Here is an 18,705-nt window from a genome sequence, read left to right as displayed (position 1 = left end):
ACTGAGATCAGCTGAAGGGATGGCTCAAAAAACATTCTCTGAAAATCAGTGTCAGCATTCAGAAAGTAACGTACCAGAAAGAGAACCACATTCATTATGAAGGTTGTCCAGAACACATAATTTGGCTTAATTAAAACACTTTGATCAGTCTGGCAGAAATTAACATTTCAGAGCAATGACGACCACCAGGTTTCCCACTGGAAGGCTGGTATGAAGGTGGCAGTGCTTGGGAGCTCTCCCAGATAAAAGCAGAGAGGTCGGTTTGTGCACTTACACTCAGTAAGTTTTTCATAAATTGGGTTCAAATACAGCAAATCAAACTTCAACAGCAGAACCAAATCTGACACTATTCATCAACAGTACCCACGGGTTTAATCTAGGCTATTTGGTTGGGTCAGATTGGGATCCAGGTTCCCTGGACAGACAAAGCCATCTCCTGGCATGGCTGCTCAGCTGGCACAACACCGCAGAACCCACTATGCTGTCTTCTGCCATTTGCCACCTTAGAAATCTCTGTCTGGTTAGACCTGAAAATTTAGGGCATCTTTATCAAGTATCTTCCCCAGGACTAGCTGGACTGGTAAAATAAAGGAAGTAACTCTAGACATTTTCTTTTTGTTTCCCAAGTAAATTAAGTTAGTCGTATTCAATCCCTTGCAGCATTGAAAAGAGCAGTTTTAAGACAATGGCAAATTCTAAGCACAGTTGGATATATAAAAGCATTCTTCCTGTTTTCCCTCCAACAATATTTATTCTTTCTCTCAATCAATTTGAAGCTCAAAAAAATAATTGGGAAGAATGTTATAAGTTTCCATGGAATTTTGTAATAGGTAGATTATTTAATGCCTGTAAAGTTGATTTGTGGAAAGCAAATGAATGAATGAATCCTCTTGCCAGGAGAATTTTGCAGGATTATCAGTATATGCAATGGCACTTCCTGTATAGAGTATTTTTTCATGAGTTTTTTGCATGAGACAAAAGTGGGTTAGCTCACTTAACATATAAAGGCAATTTCTTTCCAGCTTTTAAGTAATCACTTAGTTATAAATCCAACAAAGTTTGTGCCTTTGGACTTCTGTGGAGAACTTTATCTAGCACATAGTTTGAAAGTCTACATTGTCAATTTTATGATCAAAATACTGAATCTTTTCTAAACTGCATGAATATTTGTGGAGGCCACTACAGAGAAGCTTCTCTTTTAATCTCTGCAATGTTTGCAGTAAATACTTTGTGTGCCCAAACTACAGGCTTAATATACTGAAATAAGTCTTCACAGCTTCCCAAATTAGATTTCTGCATGTAACAGCTGAAATCTTAGAACTTTCTGAGCTAAATCTGTAAGCTCTCACTGTAGCCATTCTTCCCCACACTGACTACTCGCTATGGAGCATCCAGCCTTCCTAAAAATCAGTCGTTTCCTCATCAGAGTCTAACATCAGGTAATTTTAATGACAGTTACACAAATCCAAAACTGTAAAGTATATCTACATTATTTGATTAAGGTCAAGGCCAGGACTAAGATTAGTTGATATTTTATACTATTTCCTCATAGAAAAAAAAGCACAAGATATTAATTACCCATCTTATTTTCACTTGTTTTGTGAATTGTAACTTGGTGACAATTAAATGCTCCAGGACAGATAGACAATTAGTCTTTTAAAGATTCCTCCACTGCTGTGGCTTGTGATAGAATACATCCTGTATTAGACGCTTGAATCAGCCTCTAAACCTCGGAAATTGTCCAGCTGACATTCATTGGGATAACATTTCAGCTCTCAAGAAAGCATGGCAGGAAACCTTTGTTACCAAATGTTAATGGAAGTTACTTATGATTACATTCTATCCTAATTACTTTACACTACTAAGTGTAAAAAAAAAAAAAGAAAGAAAAGAAAAAAGAAAAAAAATCTGGGTCATAGAATAATACTATTAAAAAGATTTTCATCATGATGAAAATGACCTCTTGTTAGCCTTGTCCTAAAGAACAGGTTCTTCAAATTCCTTATATAATATGTTGGTCCTGATACTTGGCTTCCCAATCTGAGAGTAAGATCAAAATTCAGAAACTGCCTCTGATTTCTTACATCTTTTTGTATATACTAAAGAAACAAGTTATCTGCAAATTCTCAGTGCATATCAGCAAATATATTTTTCTGCAAAATCTTCCCTCTTTTAGGCCACCTGTGATGTTAAAAAGAAATCAATAGCAGTTGATGGCCATGGCCATTTCTAAGTTTACTGAATTCCTTTTTATGGGAACAAAGAACCCCAAAAGATCCTTGTGCCAAGCAGGGGAATGAATAATGCACATCCTCAGGGATGTGTGCTGAGCTGCACTGTGGTGGGCTGACCTTGGCTGGACACCAGGTGCTGACCAAGCCACTCTGTCCCATGCAATCCATTTTTTTGCACTTCCTCTCTGGATCAGGAGAAGATCCGGTGTAAAACCTTCTGCTCTGGAACATTTCCTGGGTGCTGGCACCAGTTCAGGTTGGTTGCCTCACCTCACAGACTGCTCTCAGAGCACTCCTTTCTGAACAGGACAGGCTGCCAGTTGTGAAAAGAACAATCTACCCTGAGAGCACAGTCTTCTCCTTCATCTTCAGGAAATTATGCTGCAGCTTTAACTGTATAAAAAAATGTCCCCAGATTGTCCCATATTCCGAGAGCTTAAGCTGAAGTTACACAACCTCCGCAGTTCAGGAATATTCATATAACAACCAGTCTGAAAATATCCCAAAGCATTTATCTTAGCTGTATTTTCTGAATCACTTCTGTGAATTTCCCTGCAGGGCACCATTGCAAAGGATATTTTTATAGTAGGTTTTTCACAGGTTCAGAATTCTGGGTTGCACTCAAGTAATTGGATACACAATTTACAATTCAGAGCTCAAATTGTGAGGGTCAAGGTACTCAGGCATTCCTATAAATTGCCTGGAATTAGGTCTGCCCTCCGCTTGTCTTCTTCAATGATGTTTCAGAGGAGGAAGAATTTCTCAAACAGTGATTTGCAGTTGATTAACTTCGACATTTTCTCCTCCTAACCTGAAATCTTCCAGAGCTTTTAAAATTCTTGTTCTGTCTCTTCCTTGCTGAGAATGCTCATGCTTTCAGACAAAAAGAGAGAGTATCTGAGAATTATCCTATTTTTTTTTCTCTTCTGCTCATTCATTTAAGAAAAAAAGTCAGGATGTCTGTGTGTGAATGAAAATTGGGATCCTACTTAGGGGGAATCTTGAAGAAGCTTTTAAAAGCTGTAGCTCTTTCTTCACATAGATGAAATGATACAGTAATTATATTTCAAACTATCTTGGCAAGAAACAGTCACATCTTCATCACGGTTTCTATATTCAGAAAACCATAGAATCACTGAATATGCTGAGTTGGAAGAGACCCATGATGAATACCAAGTCCAACTCTGGCCCTGCACAGAACCATCCCCAAGCTTCTCACCATAAGCCTGTGTGTGCTGTTCAAACTTCTTGAACTCTCTCAGGCTCGGTGCTGCAATCACTTCCCTGAGGAGCCTGTTCCAGTCCTCAGCCACCCTATGGTGTAGCACCTTTCCCTGATATCCAGACTAAACCTCTCCCAACACAGTTTTGTGCCTTTTTCTTGACTTCAGTCACAAGACTGAGGAGATCAGTGCCTGCCCCTCTGCTTCCCTTCATGAGGAAGTTGCAGACTGCAATGAGGTCTCCCCTCAGTCTCCTCTTCTCCAGGTGAAACAAACTAAGTGACCTCAGCCACTCCTCATACAGATTCCCCTCCAGACCCTTCACTCTCCTTTGGACCCTCTCCCATAGTTTAATGTCTTTTTTATATGGTGGCACCCAGAACTGCCCCCAGCACTGGAGGTGAGGCTGCCCCAGAGCAGAGCAGAGCAGGACAATCCCCTCCCTTGCCCAGCTGGCCATGCTGTGCCTGATGCCCCCACAGCTCCTGGCGGCCAGGGCACTGCTGGCTCATGTCCAGCTTGTCACAGACCAGAACCCCCAGGTCCCAGTCTACACAAGCAGGGTTGCCGGATCCCATGTGCAGAATCTGGCACTTTCCCTTATTAAACTTCATTTGGTTCTTATGGCCTAGCCCTCCAATTTGAAGTAAGAAATGGTGATTGCTCATCTCTCCCATTTGAACTAACAGAGACTTGCTGTTGGAGAATTATTTGTTACAAAGCTCTCTATACTGAGTGCATGGTGCCCATGAAGATTCTTAACTCCCTCCATGCCCACAGTTTTCCCCTCTGTCTCTCAGAGATGTCAGGCTTTTGTATTTTTTACTGGATTGCTGAATCAGAGCACAAAAGCACCCACTCAGAACTAAACTTCAATGTGAACTTTTCTTTAGGAAAATTGGTCTGTATAGACCAAAACTGAACAAAAGTTCTAAGAGAAATAAAATGCTCTACAACAAAGGAAACTATGCACTGCACTCCTAAACACAGTATGCACCATTGGCCAGGTCAATTTTCCATAAATCCTATCTAGCACAGGGAGAGAAACAACAAAAGAAAAAGATTCTTTCTGCCGTAACTCTAAAAGTACTGTAAAACCTTCAGTAAACCTTGTTCACATCTGCCCATTAACTGCTATAATTAGGAAAATCTAATTTTAATGGCTTTCCAAACAGGCTATGAGAAGACTGTCTCCTGTTGGTCTGCTGCTCCCTTCCTCGGTGGCAACAAGTTTCTTCCTTCACCAACCAGGTATCTTCTTGATAACATAAAACAGCTGATTTGTTTCCATATGAATACAGATAATCAATTATTACAGCACTCACTAGAAATTTTGGAAGGCTGCTCTTAAAATACTCTGTATTCGCCATTGTAATGCTAAAAAATCAGTGCACTTGGTTCTAAACTTTAGCAGGTTTGAATTTCTCCCTCAGTTTCTGTGCAGGTTACAAACATAGCGAGAATGGAAAAAAAACCCTGACTACATCTCTACCTAATTAATTTCACATTGCATTTATTATTTTTTAAACTATGGAAGTTAGTGTACTGATGTCCCTTCTTCATACAGGTCAACTGTGGAAAGGTTATGAAAGGGCCAGTCATGATTTTTAATGGAATATATATATATAATGGAATATATATAAACCACATGCAGCTAAGCATGGTGATTGTCCATCTCTGACCTTAAACACTTTTTTCCTCACTCACCTAGGCTAAAAGAATATTGGTTTTCTGCTCTCTGTTTGGGACATCAGAGGCTCAGCGCACAGGTTTGCTACTAAAAGGCCTCAGGCTTTACACTGATGTAACAGTGCTAGCTTCAGGACCTGCCTGGATTTTTGCAGGCCTGAGCTTTTTGTAGTTCCAACAGCTGTGTAGCCAACAGATGACTTTTCCCTAAAGATGTTTTAGCTTTAGATCAGCTGTGTGAAACTGTGGGTAACATACACTGTTAACTACTGAACACGGCTATTCTGTGTTGAGAACCTTGAACAAAAATACAGTGTCACAAAGCACAGCACAGACAGACAACAGAGGCCCAAGGACCAGCATCACAAAACACAATGATCATGGAGGTGCAGCCTCACAGAAGTGGGTGACACTGGGAGCAGAAACCCAAGAAAAACAGTGTGTTTTGACTATGCTTCTAAAATTAGACTAGCAATAATTTTTTGTGCCCGTGAATAGGTTGTATTCCCAGTCTGTCCAAAACTAAACTGTCCATCCACCAACATCTCTTGAAAACATACATGGTGAACTGAACAACATAAAAACAAGCAGTTTTTTTAAAGGATGCTGAGAAATAAAATCTGAAATAAGGCTCTTGAGAGAACAAGCCCATTGCTTTGACCATAGGAGGCAGAAAAATATAGATGTAGAGATAGCTATAACCTGTAGAAGAAATAATACATATAAATAGATATAACTTGTAGGAAAATTAATTTGATAAAAATAAAAATCAATAAGGAGTTTAAAGTAAAGCCTAATTTTAATTTAAAATCACTGTAAAGAGGGAAGTATAGAAATATTTCTTAATTACATAAAACTTTCATACAACTTTCTGTGAAAGAACTATTAAAAACCTACATCAGTTTTAATCAATTTTAAAGGCTGAGGAGCATTTTATGCAGATGAACGTACAATGACCTCACCCAGCTCAATAGTGAGGCACACAGACTCTCCTCAAGATAAAGATGTGGGATACAGGCTGTTCATCTTTGCCTAAGCTCAGGTCCCAGATGCATTGCCCAACATGTGATAATGGAAAGTATCTGTACCCAGCACTGAGTGCCAGAAGCACATTCTACAAAAGAGAAATACACACTGCAAAAGACTAGAGGTAGAAAGAGGAAAAAAAGAATTAATTCTTAAATAGGAGTTACTTGACAAACAGGAGCAACTATGTTTACCTGCTTTTGATAACCTCTTAGAAATCCCAAAGCACTACATTGCAACACTACTAGGAAAAGAAGACAAATGTGGGCATATTATATTAATATCTCATAAAAATAATTTTTAAAGGCTGAAACAAAAAACTAAAAAATATTTTATTTCTTTCCTGTGCTGAAGAGTCGCATAAATCTTACTGTGCTTTCTTTCTGACTATGGAAAATAGGGTAATTCTATTCAATTCAGGATAATAATAAATCAAGTACACTTATTTTCCTATTATTTTCTGTCCATATGTTTATACAGCGACCAGTCTGGGATGCTCAACTTCCTCTCCAGTTTCCACATTTTTCACTGGGAGTTTTACCAATGCTATTCCAGGGATTTAATTTCACAATGCTCAGTGATTCAAAGCAAACGGGGATCTGTGACCCTTGCGTCCAAAGACCTGTCTGAGTCAAGAGAACAGGATATTTCAAACAGAAGTGATGTTTCAGATTCAAAAAATCCAAAGTCCACCTTTGAAAAAGTTGTTGTTTCACACCTAGCAGAGCTCTGCCCAGGCAGGTGTAACTGGAGCAAGATGGCCCCAGGCTCACTGCTGCTGCTTAGCAACAAACATCACACCTTGTACTTATCGTTTTAGACTCTGATTCTTATTTAGGCAGATTACAGGCTTGAAGAGAAGTGTCTGTAACCAATAATAGGTATTCTGAGGTGTGATTATTATTTGAATGCTGATGACACTTTAGGATGCATAATCTTTACTGTAAAATGAAAGCTGGTAAGTAATGGACATGTTTCAAGCTTCTAAAAGTTTGCTTGCTTTATAAAAGTTGAATCACAACTTCCATCAGGGGTGTGATGATAAATGCCAGTAGTTTCATATAATTGAAAATTCTGTTGTTTTCATAATGACTGCAAAATCATCTACTTTGGAAAACACTTATTCTTAGATAATAGAAATATTAACAATAGCAGTATTAACAAAGTGCACAGCAGCAGAGTGTGATCAAATAGAAGAATTTACCAGAATATGAAGTCAAAGAATATAAAGTCAAATACAAATACATTTTCAGTTTGTGATGAATGACTTTATTTCTACACAATAAATATATACTCATACAAATTATATTTAAGAAAAGTTATATATGGATGCATCAGATCACTACTTTTTGATTGGGACACCACCAAGACATTACGTTAAATCTCACAGATCACATTCAGAAACTCTGAATAATTCTTTCCCTTTGAGTGTATTGTAATTGCAGTCTCTTCTGGCCACTGTGTCAACAGTGTAATTTCTTGACTTCTTCCCTGTTTGTTTCCAAGCTTCCAACTATGCCACATAGTTTGAAATCAACTTTTCAAGTTGCCCCATGCACATTAATTTTATCTTTTCACATAATTTCTCAAGCCTGTAATAAAAAATTGTTCCTATCCTGATAATCGCTAATTTTAGCTAACATTTTCAATAAATGCATCTCATTCAAACATATACTTTCTTGCCATTTCTACTTCCTTCACCTGTAAACATGTGTCTAGCCTGTTACTTCCACTGCAAGTTCTCTGAATCAAGCACTGAATTTTTTCAGCACTTTAACAGTAGATTGTTTACTGAGCACAAATTGAAAACACCAATAATTCTGTATTTTCTTCTTCCCTTTTTGAAGCAACAGTCTACACTGGTAACTGTCTGCAAGGTAAGTACAGACATGAGGGTCTTATAAGGTGAAAGTTCAGCAATTGTCAAAAAAATAGTCGTATTCATACTGGATTTCTAGGATTAAAGGGAAGTGAAAAAAAACCAGTTTTGATGCAACCTGAGAGATATGCAGGGTGAGAAGATCTGACTCAAGTTTTGGTGCCTAGGACTTAGTAAGAGCACTCTCCAAGGTGACTAACACTTGACTTGCCATGGTACAAAATGCCCAGTGGCAGCTGGGCAGAGATGAGACATAGGTGAAGAGAAGCCATCTTCTCTGTGCCAGAATGCACTAAGAGTCAGAAAATGGGCAGCACAAACCCACAGATTTCTAACAAGCTCCATACATAGGCCCTCAAACTAACTTCCAGAACAGTCTTTTAATCAGCACTGTGATGAAAAGAAAATGCAGTCACAGAACCACAGAATCAATGGGGTTGGAGAGGACCTTTAAAGCCCTTCTAGTCCAACCCTTTTGCAATGAACAGAAACATCTTCAGCTAGATCAGGCTTTTCAATGGCCACAAATTTGTGTCTCACAGAGGAGGTGCTGTATCACTCATAACCAAATTCAACGCAACTGGCACTGTGCACTGGTACACAGAAGGTGACTCTGGCCCCAGCATGAAGAGAGTTCTGTGCACTACGGGTGCCACAGCTGCTCTCTAGTTATATTTCCATAAAGCTGTTTAGCTCACCAGTTTCTGCTCTCAGGGACACAAACATGAGCAAGCAACACCATAGCCCCAAGTGAAATCAGTCTCCTGAGCCACATTTGTGAAGTGCTAAGATCTCTTTTCTGAAAAAGTACGGACAGAACTTTCAGAGAATCTTGAAAACTATCTGAGGCTGGAGAACAGCATTTTATAAGAACTGATCCTACTCAAGAGAAGTCCAGCTCCCTGTCACAGGGCCTTGGTCACCTTTTGCCAGACCACAAATCACACACGGAAGGCCCTGCTACTGTGTGATTTTTGTAACTGGAGCACAAATGGTAAAAATAATTATGGTGAGTGTTCAAACCAGGTTTTAGAGGCTTCCGTCTATCCCATAGTGGATGACCAAGAGTCAAACATTGTAGAATGCTGGGTATGGATGGTCCCAAAACCAATTTATTTTCAAATGATACCAAGCTCCTAACAGAAATTTCCTATATATTTATTGACTTGTTTTTTATTTAAATGAAAATGTCTTCTGTAAACAATAATAGATTTGATTTGGATAGATTTCGAAAACAATAGGTTGTCTTTCTCTTCCATGTTACCAGACAGATGTATGAATCTATTTCTGTTCACTTTATGATACAAACCCTATACAGTTATTCTACCTCTTGTTTAATTTGTTACACTTGCTTCATTCTCAAAATATGATCTCAAGTCTTGCATTCTCAAAATATGGTCTCAGGTGAATGGACATTTTTCAAAAGAATGTCACTTTATGTACTAGTTTAATTACTTTTAACTTTAATTTCTGACAGATTCACATTTTAGCATAGCAGACACTTCAATACTCAGTTGAAGAAATCCCATTTAAAATTTTTATTTACATGGATAGCTATGGGGGAAAAGATTTGAGATTCTGAATAGGAAAAACGAAAAGAAAGAAAAGTAATATTGTTTGAGCAACTATGTAGAGATTTACCATACAGTCTCAAAACCTTACTTCAGAAAATTACTTCAGATACAGAACACTGGAAGATTGAGATATCCTGCCAAAAAAAGTGAGTGCATCAGCTGTACTCTAAGCAGTAGAAATTCTAATAGTCAAACTGTCAAATCTGAACAATAAGGAACACCTTTTTATTTAGGAGCTGTTCCTCACAACCAGATTTAATCAAGCCTTCTCTCCATTTGCATAATTTCTTCAAAACGCTAGGGATAATGATTTGCCATTTTCAATCTTTTTTCCTACATTATGAGCATGCTTCTATCAAGTGCGTCTTTACAGTGCTAAATAAGAAATTCTGTCTTCAAGAAAGCATTAAATCTCTTTGTAATCTCTTGGCCTTACTGGCAAAATACTGGCATTTGACTTCCTTCTGAGACAATGGGAATGTGCTTTCTTTCATGAAAACTGTGTTTAACAAGTGGAACCCAAATCTCCAGTCAAAAGCTGTAATAGTGCATAAAACTACCTCACTTTGGGAGATATCTCCCACTTCTTCTGTTACATATTTTTAGCAGGAATGGCTGGCTTTTCTGTTGTGCTTCCTTGCCTCCAATGCCTGACTTCTTTGCACATTCTGATACAAACCTGCAAACAGAAGACAGGCATCCCCACACAATGCCTCCTTCCTCTGTCCCGATGCCCTACCAACTTTCTGTTGAGTTCCCTGTGTTGAGGACAGAGCATGTTACAGGAACTGGAAACAGGCTGGAACAAAAACAGTAGGAAAGAAAGGGTGAAGAGGACTTACTGGTACGTGGTGGGACTGACGTTGATGCGGCGTGGGTGACTCCCTGACTCGAACTTGCTCGCCAGGGTGACATTGTTCCCAAAGAGGCAGTAGCGCGGCATTCTCACGCCGACGACGCCGGCCAGCACAGAACCTGAGTGAATGCCTATCCTCATCTGGAAAAACACATGAGATACACGTCAGGCTGCCTCTCCTGGGCCACCAAGGGCTATGTCATTAGCACTCAGCTACAAGCAACCCTTTCAAATAAAGAGTAAACTAAAGAAGAAAGACTGAAGTGGAAAAAAAACCCAGACTCTATTCTATTCTTTTCTTCTAGCTTAGATCAGATGCAGTTAAAAGAAAGAAGAACAAAAAGATTATTATCTTTTCACGAAAACAATTTTCTTCTGTGCACATTTGCTGGGAGACTGTGACAGTCAAAATAGAGATCATGAACAGAATAGGTTGGGATCATCCAGAGCTACTGCAACATCAGCCATCTAATTACACAAATAAATACATTACTGAGCTTATTTTTGCCACCACTTCCAACACAGGCAAGTAATAGCCAGTTTTTCTCAAACTGGCAGGAAGAGTAGTTAAGTTTTATCTCCTCCATATTTTTCTTCCAAACTCTTCAAGGTCTAAGGTCTTTATCACTTTGTCAGACAGAGAGATATTGCAGGGGTAAGAATGCTGAAGACTGAGGCACCAATGATTTTAAAGGTAATTGTACCCTCCTCAAAATAAGGAGGAATAAATCCCCAGCAAATTAAAAAAAACATGTGACTATTTCAGCAATCATTCCCTGTAACTGCCTGAGATCTGGCAATTGCATAGACCTGTACAGCTCAGAGTCACCATCCAAGTTTCCTTCAGAATGAATAATCAGAGATTTATTCTGCACACATTTTAGCTAACAATTGTGTTTGCCAAGAAAATTATTTTTACAGATAGGGAAGTCTTTTTCTCTTGTTAACTTTATAACAGTTGAAAATTAAAAAGAAGATATTTATATCTTCTGAGGATACTCTTGCTTATAGCAACTGGACTGCTGCAAAACTTAAGGTGAAGGAAATAAATAGCAGCTACTAAGAGGGTCTGATGGGGTAAGAATGAATGACTTACCTAACACCGTACTCAATATGGTCCTTTTACTTAATTCACAGTTATTGCACTGTCCTTTTGTCCATCAGTCCCTATTTTTTTAATAAAAAATACATACGGACTCAAATACAAATTTTTTAAAAAAAATCATTTTTACTCCTTTTTTATGTAAAGAAAATGCCAGCATTTGATAACATTGGTGTCCATGAAGTTCTAAGAACATGTGGGACCCCACATTATTTCACTGACTATGGTTCTTCCCACATGTCCAAGACTTCCATCATGCAGCTAAGCACTCTTCTAATTTTGTTCCTCTCGTATATGTCACAGACAATGTGTTCAGAATTATATCTGCTATACAGTAAGCTCCTGCATAATCTAAGGACATGTTCTGCATTTGATACTACTTACAACATTCTCACAGGCAGCCTAAACCCCTCAATCTTCGCAACAAGATTGTTAATTACAGACTAGGTTGTTTGGTTTGTTTGTTCCTCTCTCCTTCTTTTTTCTTTTTTAAATCTGTGAATAAGAATCACTTTAGTGATTCTTTAAGTTAAAAAGTTCACTTGAATCGAACTTTCAAACCTTTACTATGGTTTGGAAGGCAGACACAGAAATCCTTCAAATCCTCTCTTCCATAGGGCTGGGAAGTATCCACTGATTTAGTTTGCCTGCTAACATTTGTGCAAATTCATAAAACTTGGGTTATTTTGGTGATCTTTTAGAGCAATAAGATTTCCTGCTTTTGCTACAACATGCATTTAAACTCCTCTGCTCATTACCAGTGGAAAAAAGTGCTCCTGCAGTCATGAGTTGGGTAAACAGCTGTTCTCCCTGTTGGTGAGGTCAGTACCTGCCCTCAGTGAAAGACTATGAGCAGGAAGTTTTGCTCACACAACAATGAGCATGCTTTCAATAAACAACCTATTTACAATGTCTTGTTCTTGTGAGATGGGAGGTGACGTAGTCACTTTGCACATAATTTTAGGAACAGAGCTAATGAAACTAATTTATTCCATTGATACTCTGCATGTTTATTTAAAAATCACAGATTAACTGTGTGCTGTGACCTCTTCCACAGTACATTCAATCACATGTAAAGGCCAGATTGAAACTGTAAGGAAAAGCATTAGCCTTGTTTTCCTCTAAAAAACACAGGAATAAGAGTATACATTAGAGAGGATGGAAAATATGACAGTAAAAAAACACACTAAGAAAATAAAATTTGCTTTTGCAATATATGCAGTGAAAGCTGAAGTTATTGTTGGTTGTTTTGTTACTTTCATTCTTTCCTTTTCATTGCTTCCTTTTATATGGCCACATAGTCTTTTATTACTCAGTGCTTCAGTGACAGACAAGAGGGTTCTTCTGTACTATCTTAAGAGATTTTTAAAAAACACTTGCTCCAGCAATTGAAAAAGGTAGATACTGTCTCACAAATACAGGTTAAACTGCATAGAGAGAGTCAAAAGCTGAAGTTTTCATTTGGTGGAAGAAAGCTGATGTAGGCTTCCTCAATAAAACTTAGACATAAATTACACTATGAATGGTTCACAATAAAGCTCCACATCTGCTATATTATATAGCTCTCTACAAGAAAAGAGCCTGCAAACACTGCTGCTCTTGCCATAAAGTATTCCTTTGTTGCCTTATTATACCAAGAATAACCATTATATTGGTCCTATAGTACTTTTTAGAGAAATATGTTTACTTAAATGTGTCTTTTCAAGATTTTACTTCGTTTGCAGATTCATTGTTCTGGTCTTTTCCTCACAGAGTTGAAAACTGTTGTGTTAACAGCTTCAGGCTCTTTTTTACAAAGGAAAAAAACAATGTGATCAAATTATTAACAAGAAGGCACTTACTGGGGCACATCAACCTTTCACATTACCCTTGCAGTAAAGAAAATCTGCCTAGACCACACAACTTAGAACAATACCAACAACAGTTACACAAATAAAGTTATAGTTCCCAGGCTATATTGTACATATAGCCCTTATCAGTGGTCTCTCAGAACTGTCACCATTAAATATTAAAAATAGCACAGAAAGTGAAAATGAGGTGACAACACTAGGATGCAATTTTTGTCTATCATAACTGTTTATTCCTTTAAATATACTGTACTACAAATTATACATTTATTAACTGTCTTAAATGGAGCATTTTTAATAAAATGCATGGTTTTCATCTGTACCAACTGTTCCTTTGTATGTCCTTAATTATTTGGCTAAAGATAATAGGGAAGTCTTAGCTGAGCCAAATTCAGATGCATTATGCACACAAATGGAAAGGTGACTTTTTGGAAACTATCACAAAGAGAAGACAGCTGTGAAAAAAAACAACCAGTAAATATCATTCCTCCAAGAGGTAAGGAACAGTGAAGAGACCCACAAAAGCCAAAGACATTTCTAAAGCATTATCCTGGAAGGCACAATGGCAAAATAGACATGAACAGGTGGGGAAAATACTGAGAGACCTGTGAGAGATGTTTTAGATGAAGAGGGACAACTTGAACTGAGTGCAATGAAAAACAAGAAAAAAAGATTAACAGATCTGATCTCTGCCAAGAGCTGTGGTAATAGTGAAGTGGAGAAAAGCTGATGAGTCAGAGGTGTAAAAGAAAAGCATTGACCAATGCAATGTGAGAGGAAAGATGTGGCTATGTGTGAAGCAAAAGAAGCTTCCAAAGCCTGTATTAAGAAAGTAGCAGTATTTGAATATTTCTTACTGGATAAGGCACAAAGAGCAGAAATTTCTAATACCTGAGTGACCAGAAGGATAGTGATTTTGTGTAGCAGAGATAAAGAAGAAGATTAAAAAAGAAAGATGAGAAAGATGAGAAGCACTGGTCACCATCTAAAATGAGCAGTGGAAATGTGCCAGAAGTGGTATCAGTGAGAGCTGATAGTGCAGACTAGACTGCAAGAGGAAAGTCAAGAACAAACAGGAACAAGAATGAACAACACAAAAATATTTGTTCTTTTTCTGAACTGAACATTCTGTTACTGAATTCTTCTGATGTCCCAAATCTTAAAAAAATGTATGTTACTTCTTTACACCTCCTCATTGCCAAAGCATTATTTTCCTCTTTTATATCCAGAAGAACTGGGGGTTTTGCTTTGTTTAGTTTTGTTTCTTTTTTTATCTGCCCTTCAATTTCAATTACTTGCAATTGCCTGAATGCCTTCTTAGGCACGATACTGAAAACTATACTCTTACATCAAAATAAAGCCTATTCCAACTGAGATGAGAGTAAATGCAAAACTGAAAATTCTAAACAACCCATCTAAAATTAACCTTATAGGCAAGTGGCAAAAGTATTTTAATAACAGTAAATGAATGCAGTGGCATGCCTGAAGTAAATTTCATCATTGCTAATTTGCTTCTTAATAGCTTTTTCTGTTAATCAGTACTCTCAAAAAAAAAAAAAAAAAAGAAAAAGAAAATCCAGTCATTTTCATTATGGTCAAAGCTCTTGAGTTTTTTCTCTTTTGAAACCTTTTCGAAAAATGTATTCTCCTTCCTCTTTCCGTATTTATCCACATAATTTTCAAGACAAAAATTAGATGCAAGTGGAAAGACAGTCTGAGAAGTAGCACTTGTCTACCCAATAATGTTTTTGAATACCTCCTCAAATCTAAAATTTTTTGACCAATATATGTTTGCATATTGATAAGCAATGGAATACATTAACCTTATTTCTCTTCAGTCAAAACTGAGACATTGCACTACAAGATTTAAAACAATTCTTTATTAATTAGACCACTGAAAAATCATTCAAACTGTAATGATTTCTGAAAGGAAAATTAAGCAGGTTTCAAATTATTCCTCAAGCTTCATATGTACATGGTGCTGTGCAAAAATATTTGCAATTTTTGGTATGGGCTTACAAATCTATTTTAAAAAGTATAATTCATGTTTATTCAGAAAAAAAGACTAATAGGCAGTAGCATGGAGAATTGCATAAGGGTATGACTGTGAAGAATGATTTTTGAGTTGAAAAGAAAAGGACTGCAAATATTTTTGCACAGCACCATGTACATAAGAAGCCTGAGGAATAATTTAAAACCGGCTTACTTTTCCTTTCAGGAAACATTACAGCTTGAACCATTTTTCTGTGGTGTAATTAATAAAGGGATTATTGAATAAACTGAAGGGAAAAGTAGGAAGAAGAAGACTCTGTGGGTACCTTTCTTTTTGTCTTCCAGTAAAACATGCAAGCAGACTTTCCAACTCACACTAAAGGTAAGTATGCAACCTGTCTTCTGGTAAGCACAAGGTGAAAAAACATGCTCATTTCCAAAGCTCTCTCTCTCTGCAACCAGAAACTTTTATTTCAGGGATTTCCTGAGCCAAAAGAAATTCTTTTTATAGAGAAAAGGTGTTTGACGTTCAGTTCCTCCTCAAATGTGAATTACAGTAACATTTCAGCATGCATTCTTTCTTTGCACCACACGCTGAAAGAAGGGCCTTAATAAACAGTTCTCACACTCTGAAAAACACACTGCCGTGCTAGAAAGAGGAGTCTCAGGTTGTCTCACAGGTTAACTGCATCCAGAAGGACACACAATCCATTTTCTCAGAACTGTCTGCCGTGCACAGACACAGATTAAGGAGAGAGGGCAGGCTGGGAAGTAGGTGACACAGCCTGGAAAACAACCACAGGCAGAAGTGATCCCCCACTCTGCCAACCCGGAGCTTTTCAAGCCGCAATAACGTGACTGACTGACAGATGCTCAAGACTGTGCTAAGCTGAGCAGAGCTCAGGGCTGGCACAAGGCAGTAGCTGCATGAAAAGAGTCCCAGGCACACGGATGGCCCAAGCCAGAAAAGCAATTAAATACAATAGAAAGCATTCTGCTGGATCAGGACTTTTGGTCTCTGCCTCAACAATGTACATTGGTGTCTATACAGTAACATTTCTTAGACAAAAGCACTCCTCACTTTCTGGCCTAATATACTGATTGATACTCTGCCTTTCAGTATGGACCTTCCCCCTTCTGTCCTTTCAGTGTCCTTCAGAAAGGAAAAATTCACCTCTTGCATGATGTCTCAGCTATTAGCCCACGACACAGAGCCAGATTATTTCAAACAGAATCTGCCAAATTCTGTGGGGTGTTTTCTGCTCTAATATTTTCTAGCAGCTTCTACAGCAGCGCTATCTGTAAATCCCAACAAATTCCTTACAGAGGGAGATTTACTTGTAAAATGTCTCAATGTAAAACAGACTCTCCAGAGCTCAGAGGTCTAAAATCAGGGCCCCACACCGGTGAGTCAATGTGCCTTTCTGCTCCTTCAGAGGACTGCAGGTTGATAGGACTGACAGCTATGTCCTGACATATGCTTTAGTGAGTGGGTTATCTGTATTCTTAGATAGATTTATAAATATCACAGTGCCTTTCTGGAAAGGGACATATGACAGTACAGCTCACTACAGAATTGTTGCCAAGGAACAGACCTGCTCAGAGGAAAATTTAGATCACTTGAATTTCACAAGGTGTTCTATAGAACTAAACTACAGGATACATTCCCCCCCACCCCTCCCTCCCATTTGAACATCATTTGGAGAAATAAACACTTAACTTCTTTTCTAATCAGAATTTCCAAGATTTTTTACTCAAAGAATTATTCAACCCATCTGAAGCAAAATACACAGCAAACTATACAAGGACAAAGAAAAATAAGGTCATTAACTAATAAGAGTGAATGCCTTGGGATCAATAAATCCATTTTAAGTAGTTATTGGGTAAGGTAATCATGCGGTTTGTGCAAAAAAGATGCAATTAAATTATAACCAATGTGATGCACTTTGCATATGTACATCCCTGGGCTATGGTCTTGGCATACAGTCACTTCTACTGAATGTGGGAAAAGGAGCTATGAATCATTTCTACATAAAGAAGCCCCAGACTTGAAGGATGAAATTAGTTCTCTCTTCTCCTTGAAGTTCTTCTGCCATGAGCTAAGCTAGCCCTGCTTTGAATAGTGGTTGGATTAGTTAACCTCCAGAGGCTCCTTGCAGCTTCCTTCATTTCACAACTCTGTATTTCATAACCTGTGTTGAAAAATTATACACCTGTGAGTCTCCATCAGCAGTATGAGGTAGAATTAAATGAAGTAAAAACAAAAATGAAGACTCAGACTAGTTTTGGGAGCTCATTAGTTCTAGCATCAAAGGAAAATTTACACTGGGGCAAGCTATTTTTGAGCCAAATGGGATCATGTGAATTCAGTATGGCACTACTCAGTGTCTAGGTTAGAAGAAGATTTGGGTCATCTGTAAGAAAACTTCTGACCTGAAATTATTTACTGGAGGGGGTTTTGAGTGGAGAGGTGGGTGTTAAATGACGTAAATGAGAATTTTCAGAGCTGCTAAACAGAAAAATAAAACCTGTATCCTTCCCCTACAGTTCCAAAGAGAAAACATTAAAGTTAATGTGCCTTTTCATGAGCTGCTTCTCACTCACCAATAAAACATTGCATTTCATTGTTGATGGGGCATTTAATCAAAACCACCTTTTATTGTTTTCTTTAAATAGTAATTTCCACAGCAGGAATTTAATGACTATGTGAACCTGTGTGTTCAGGCACTTAAAAAAGAGCTAATCACTCACACAAGCCCACATAACAGTGGAGGATTTTTCCCAGCCTCCCCACCACTGACACCCAAAAAAGAAAAATATTCATCAGAAAGTTCTCTTTGATCCCTGGTGTAGGAGGACATCTTTGTCTCACAGTGCCATCATATGACATATACTGAATGGATTGGGTGATACTTTAACAAGGATAAATGACACATGCTCAAAATATTTAGGAGAACAAAAAACAAAAAAAAAAGTCTGACCTAAGTGTTTTAACTTCAAGTATCAACATTTGATACTTTTCCTAATTTAGTAATTTAACGTAAATTTCATCTAATTGCAGTGACCTAGAAGTTAGCCAGCCTCATTTAAGTTAGGTTTTTAGACCCCTGATAAACAGGAGGTAAATAACCTCAGGGCTGCAATTCTTCATATTTTAAAATTGGCACACAAGAGAGGCTGAATCACCCACTCCTGAACCTGTCTTAATTCTCCTGGTGGAACAGAGAGGGACATTTAATTTTAAGTTTAACCTGGACACCTCATAAACAGACAGCTGAAGAAA

General features: G+C 38.0%; 1 protein-coding gene across 3 annotated transcripts in view; it reads right to left on the bottom strand.

The window, feature by feature from the left end:
• GUCY1A2 (guanylate cyclase 1 soluble subunit alpha 2) overlaps positions 1-18,705 on the bottom strand; it is a 153,420-nt gene that overhangs the window by 18,238 nt on the left and 116,477 nt on the right. The window contains exons 7-8 of one of the 3 annotated variants that reach the window (XM_064718259.1): positions 10,468-10,622; positions 9,918-10,304 (exon numbers count right to left, since the gene is read on the bottom strand). In XM_064718259.1, coding sequence (XP_064574329.1) covers positions 10,187-10,304; positions 10,468-10,622 — 273 coding nt within the window. In that variant the 3' untranslated portion in view covers positions 9,918-10,186. Of the gene's footprint in view, positions 1-9,917; positions 10,305-10,467; positions 10,623-17,494; positions 17,615-18,705 lie in introns of those variants that run through there. The other 2 variants (XM_064718252.1, XM_064718281.1) reach the window with 2 other exon arrangements.

Source organism: Zonotrichia leucophrys, chromosome 1 (assembly GCF_028769735.1).
Source record: "Zonotrichia leucophrys gambelii isolate GWCS_2022_RI chromosome 1, RI_Zleu_2.0, whole genome shotgun sequence".
In the NCBI taxonomy this organism is placed as follows: domain Eukaryota; kingdom Metazoa; phylum Chordata; class Aves; order Passeriformes; family Passerellidae; genus Zonotrichia; species Zonotrichia leucophrys.
Note: the sequence above shows the minus strand (reverse complement) of the source record. Positions and strands in the feature narration are given on the sequence as shown.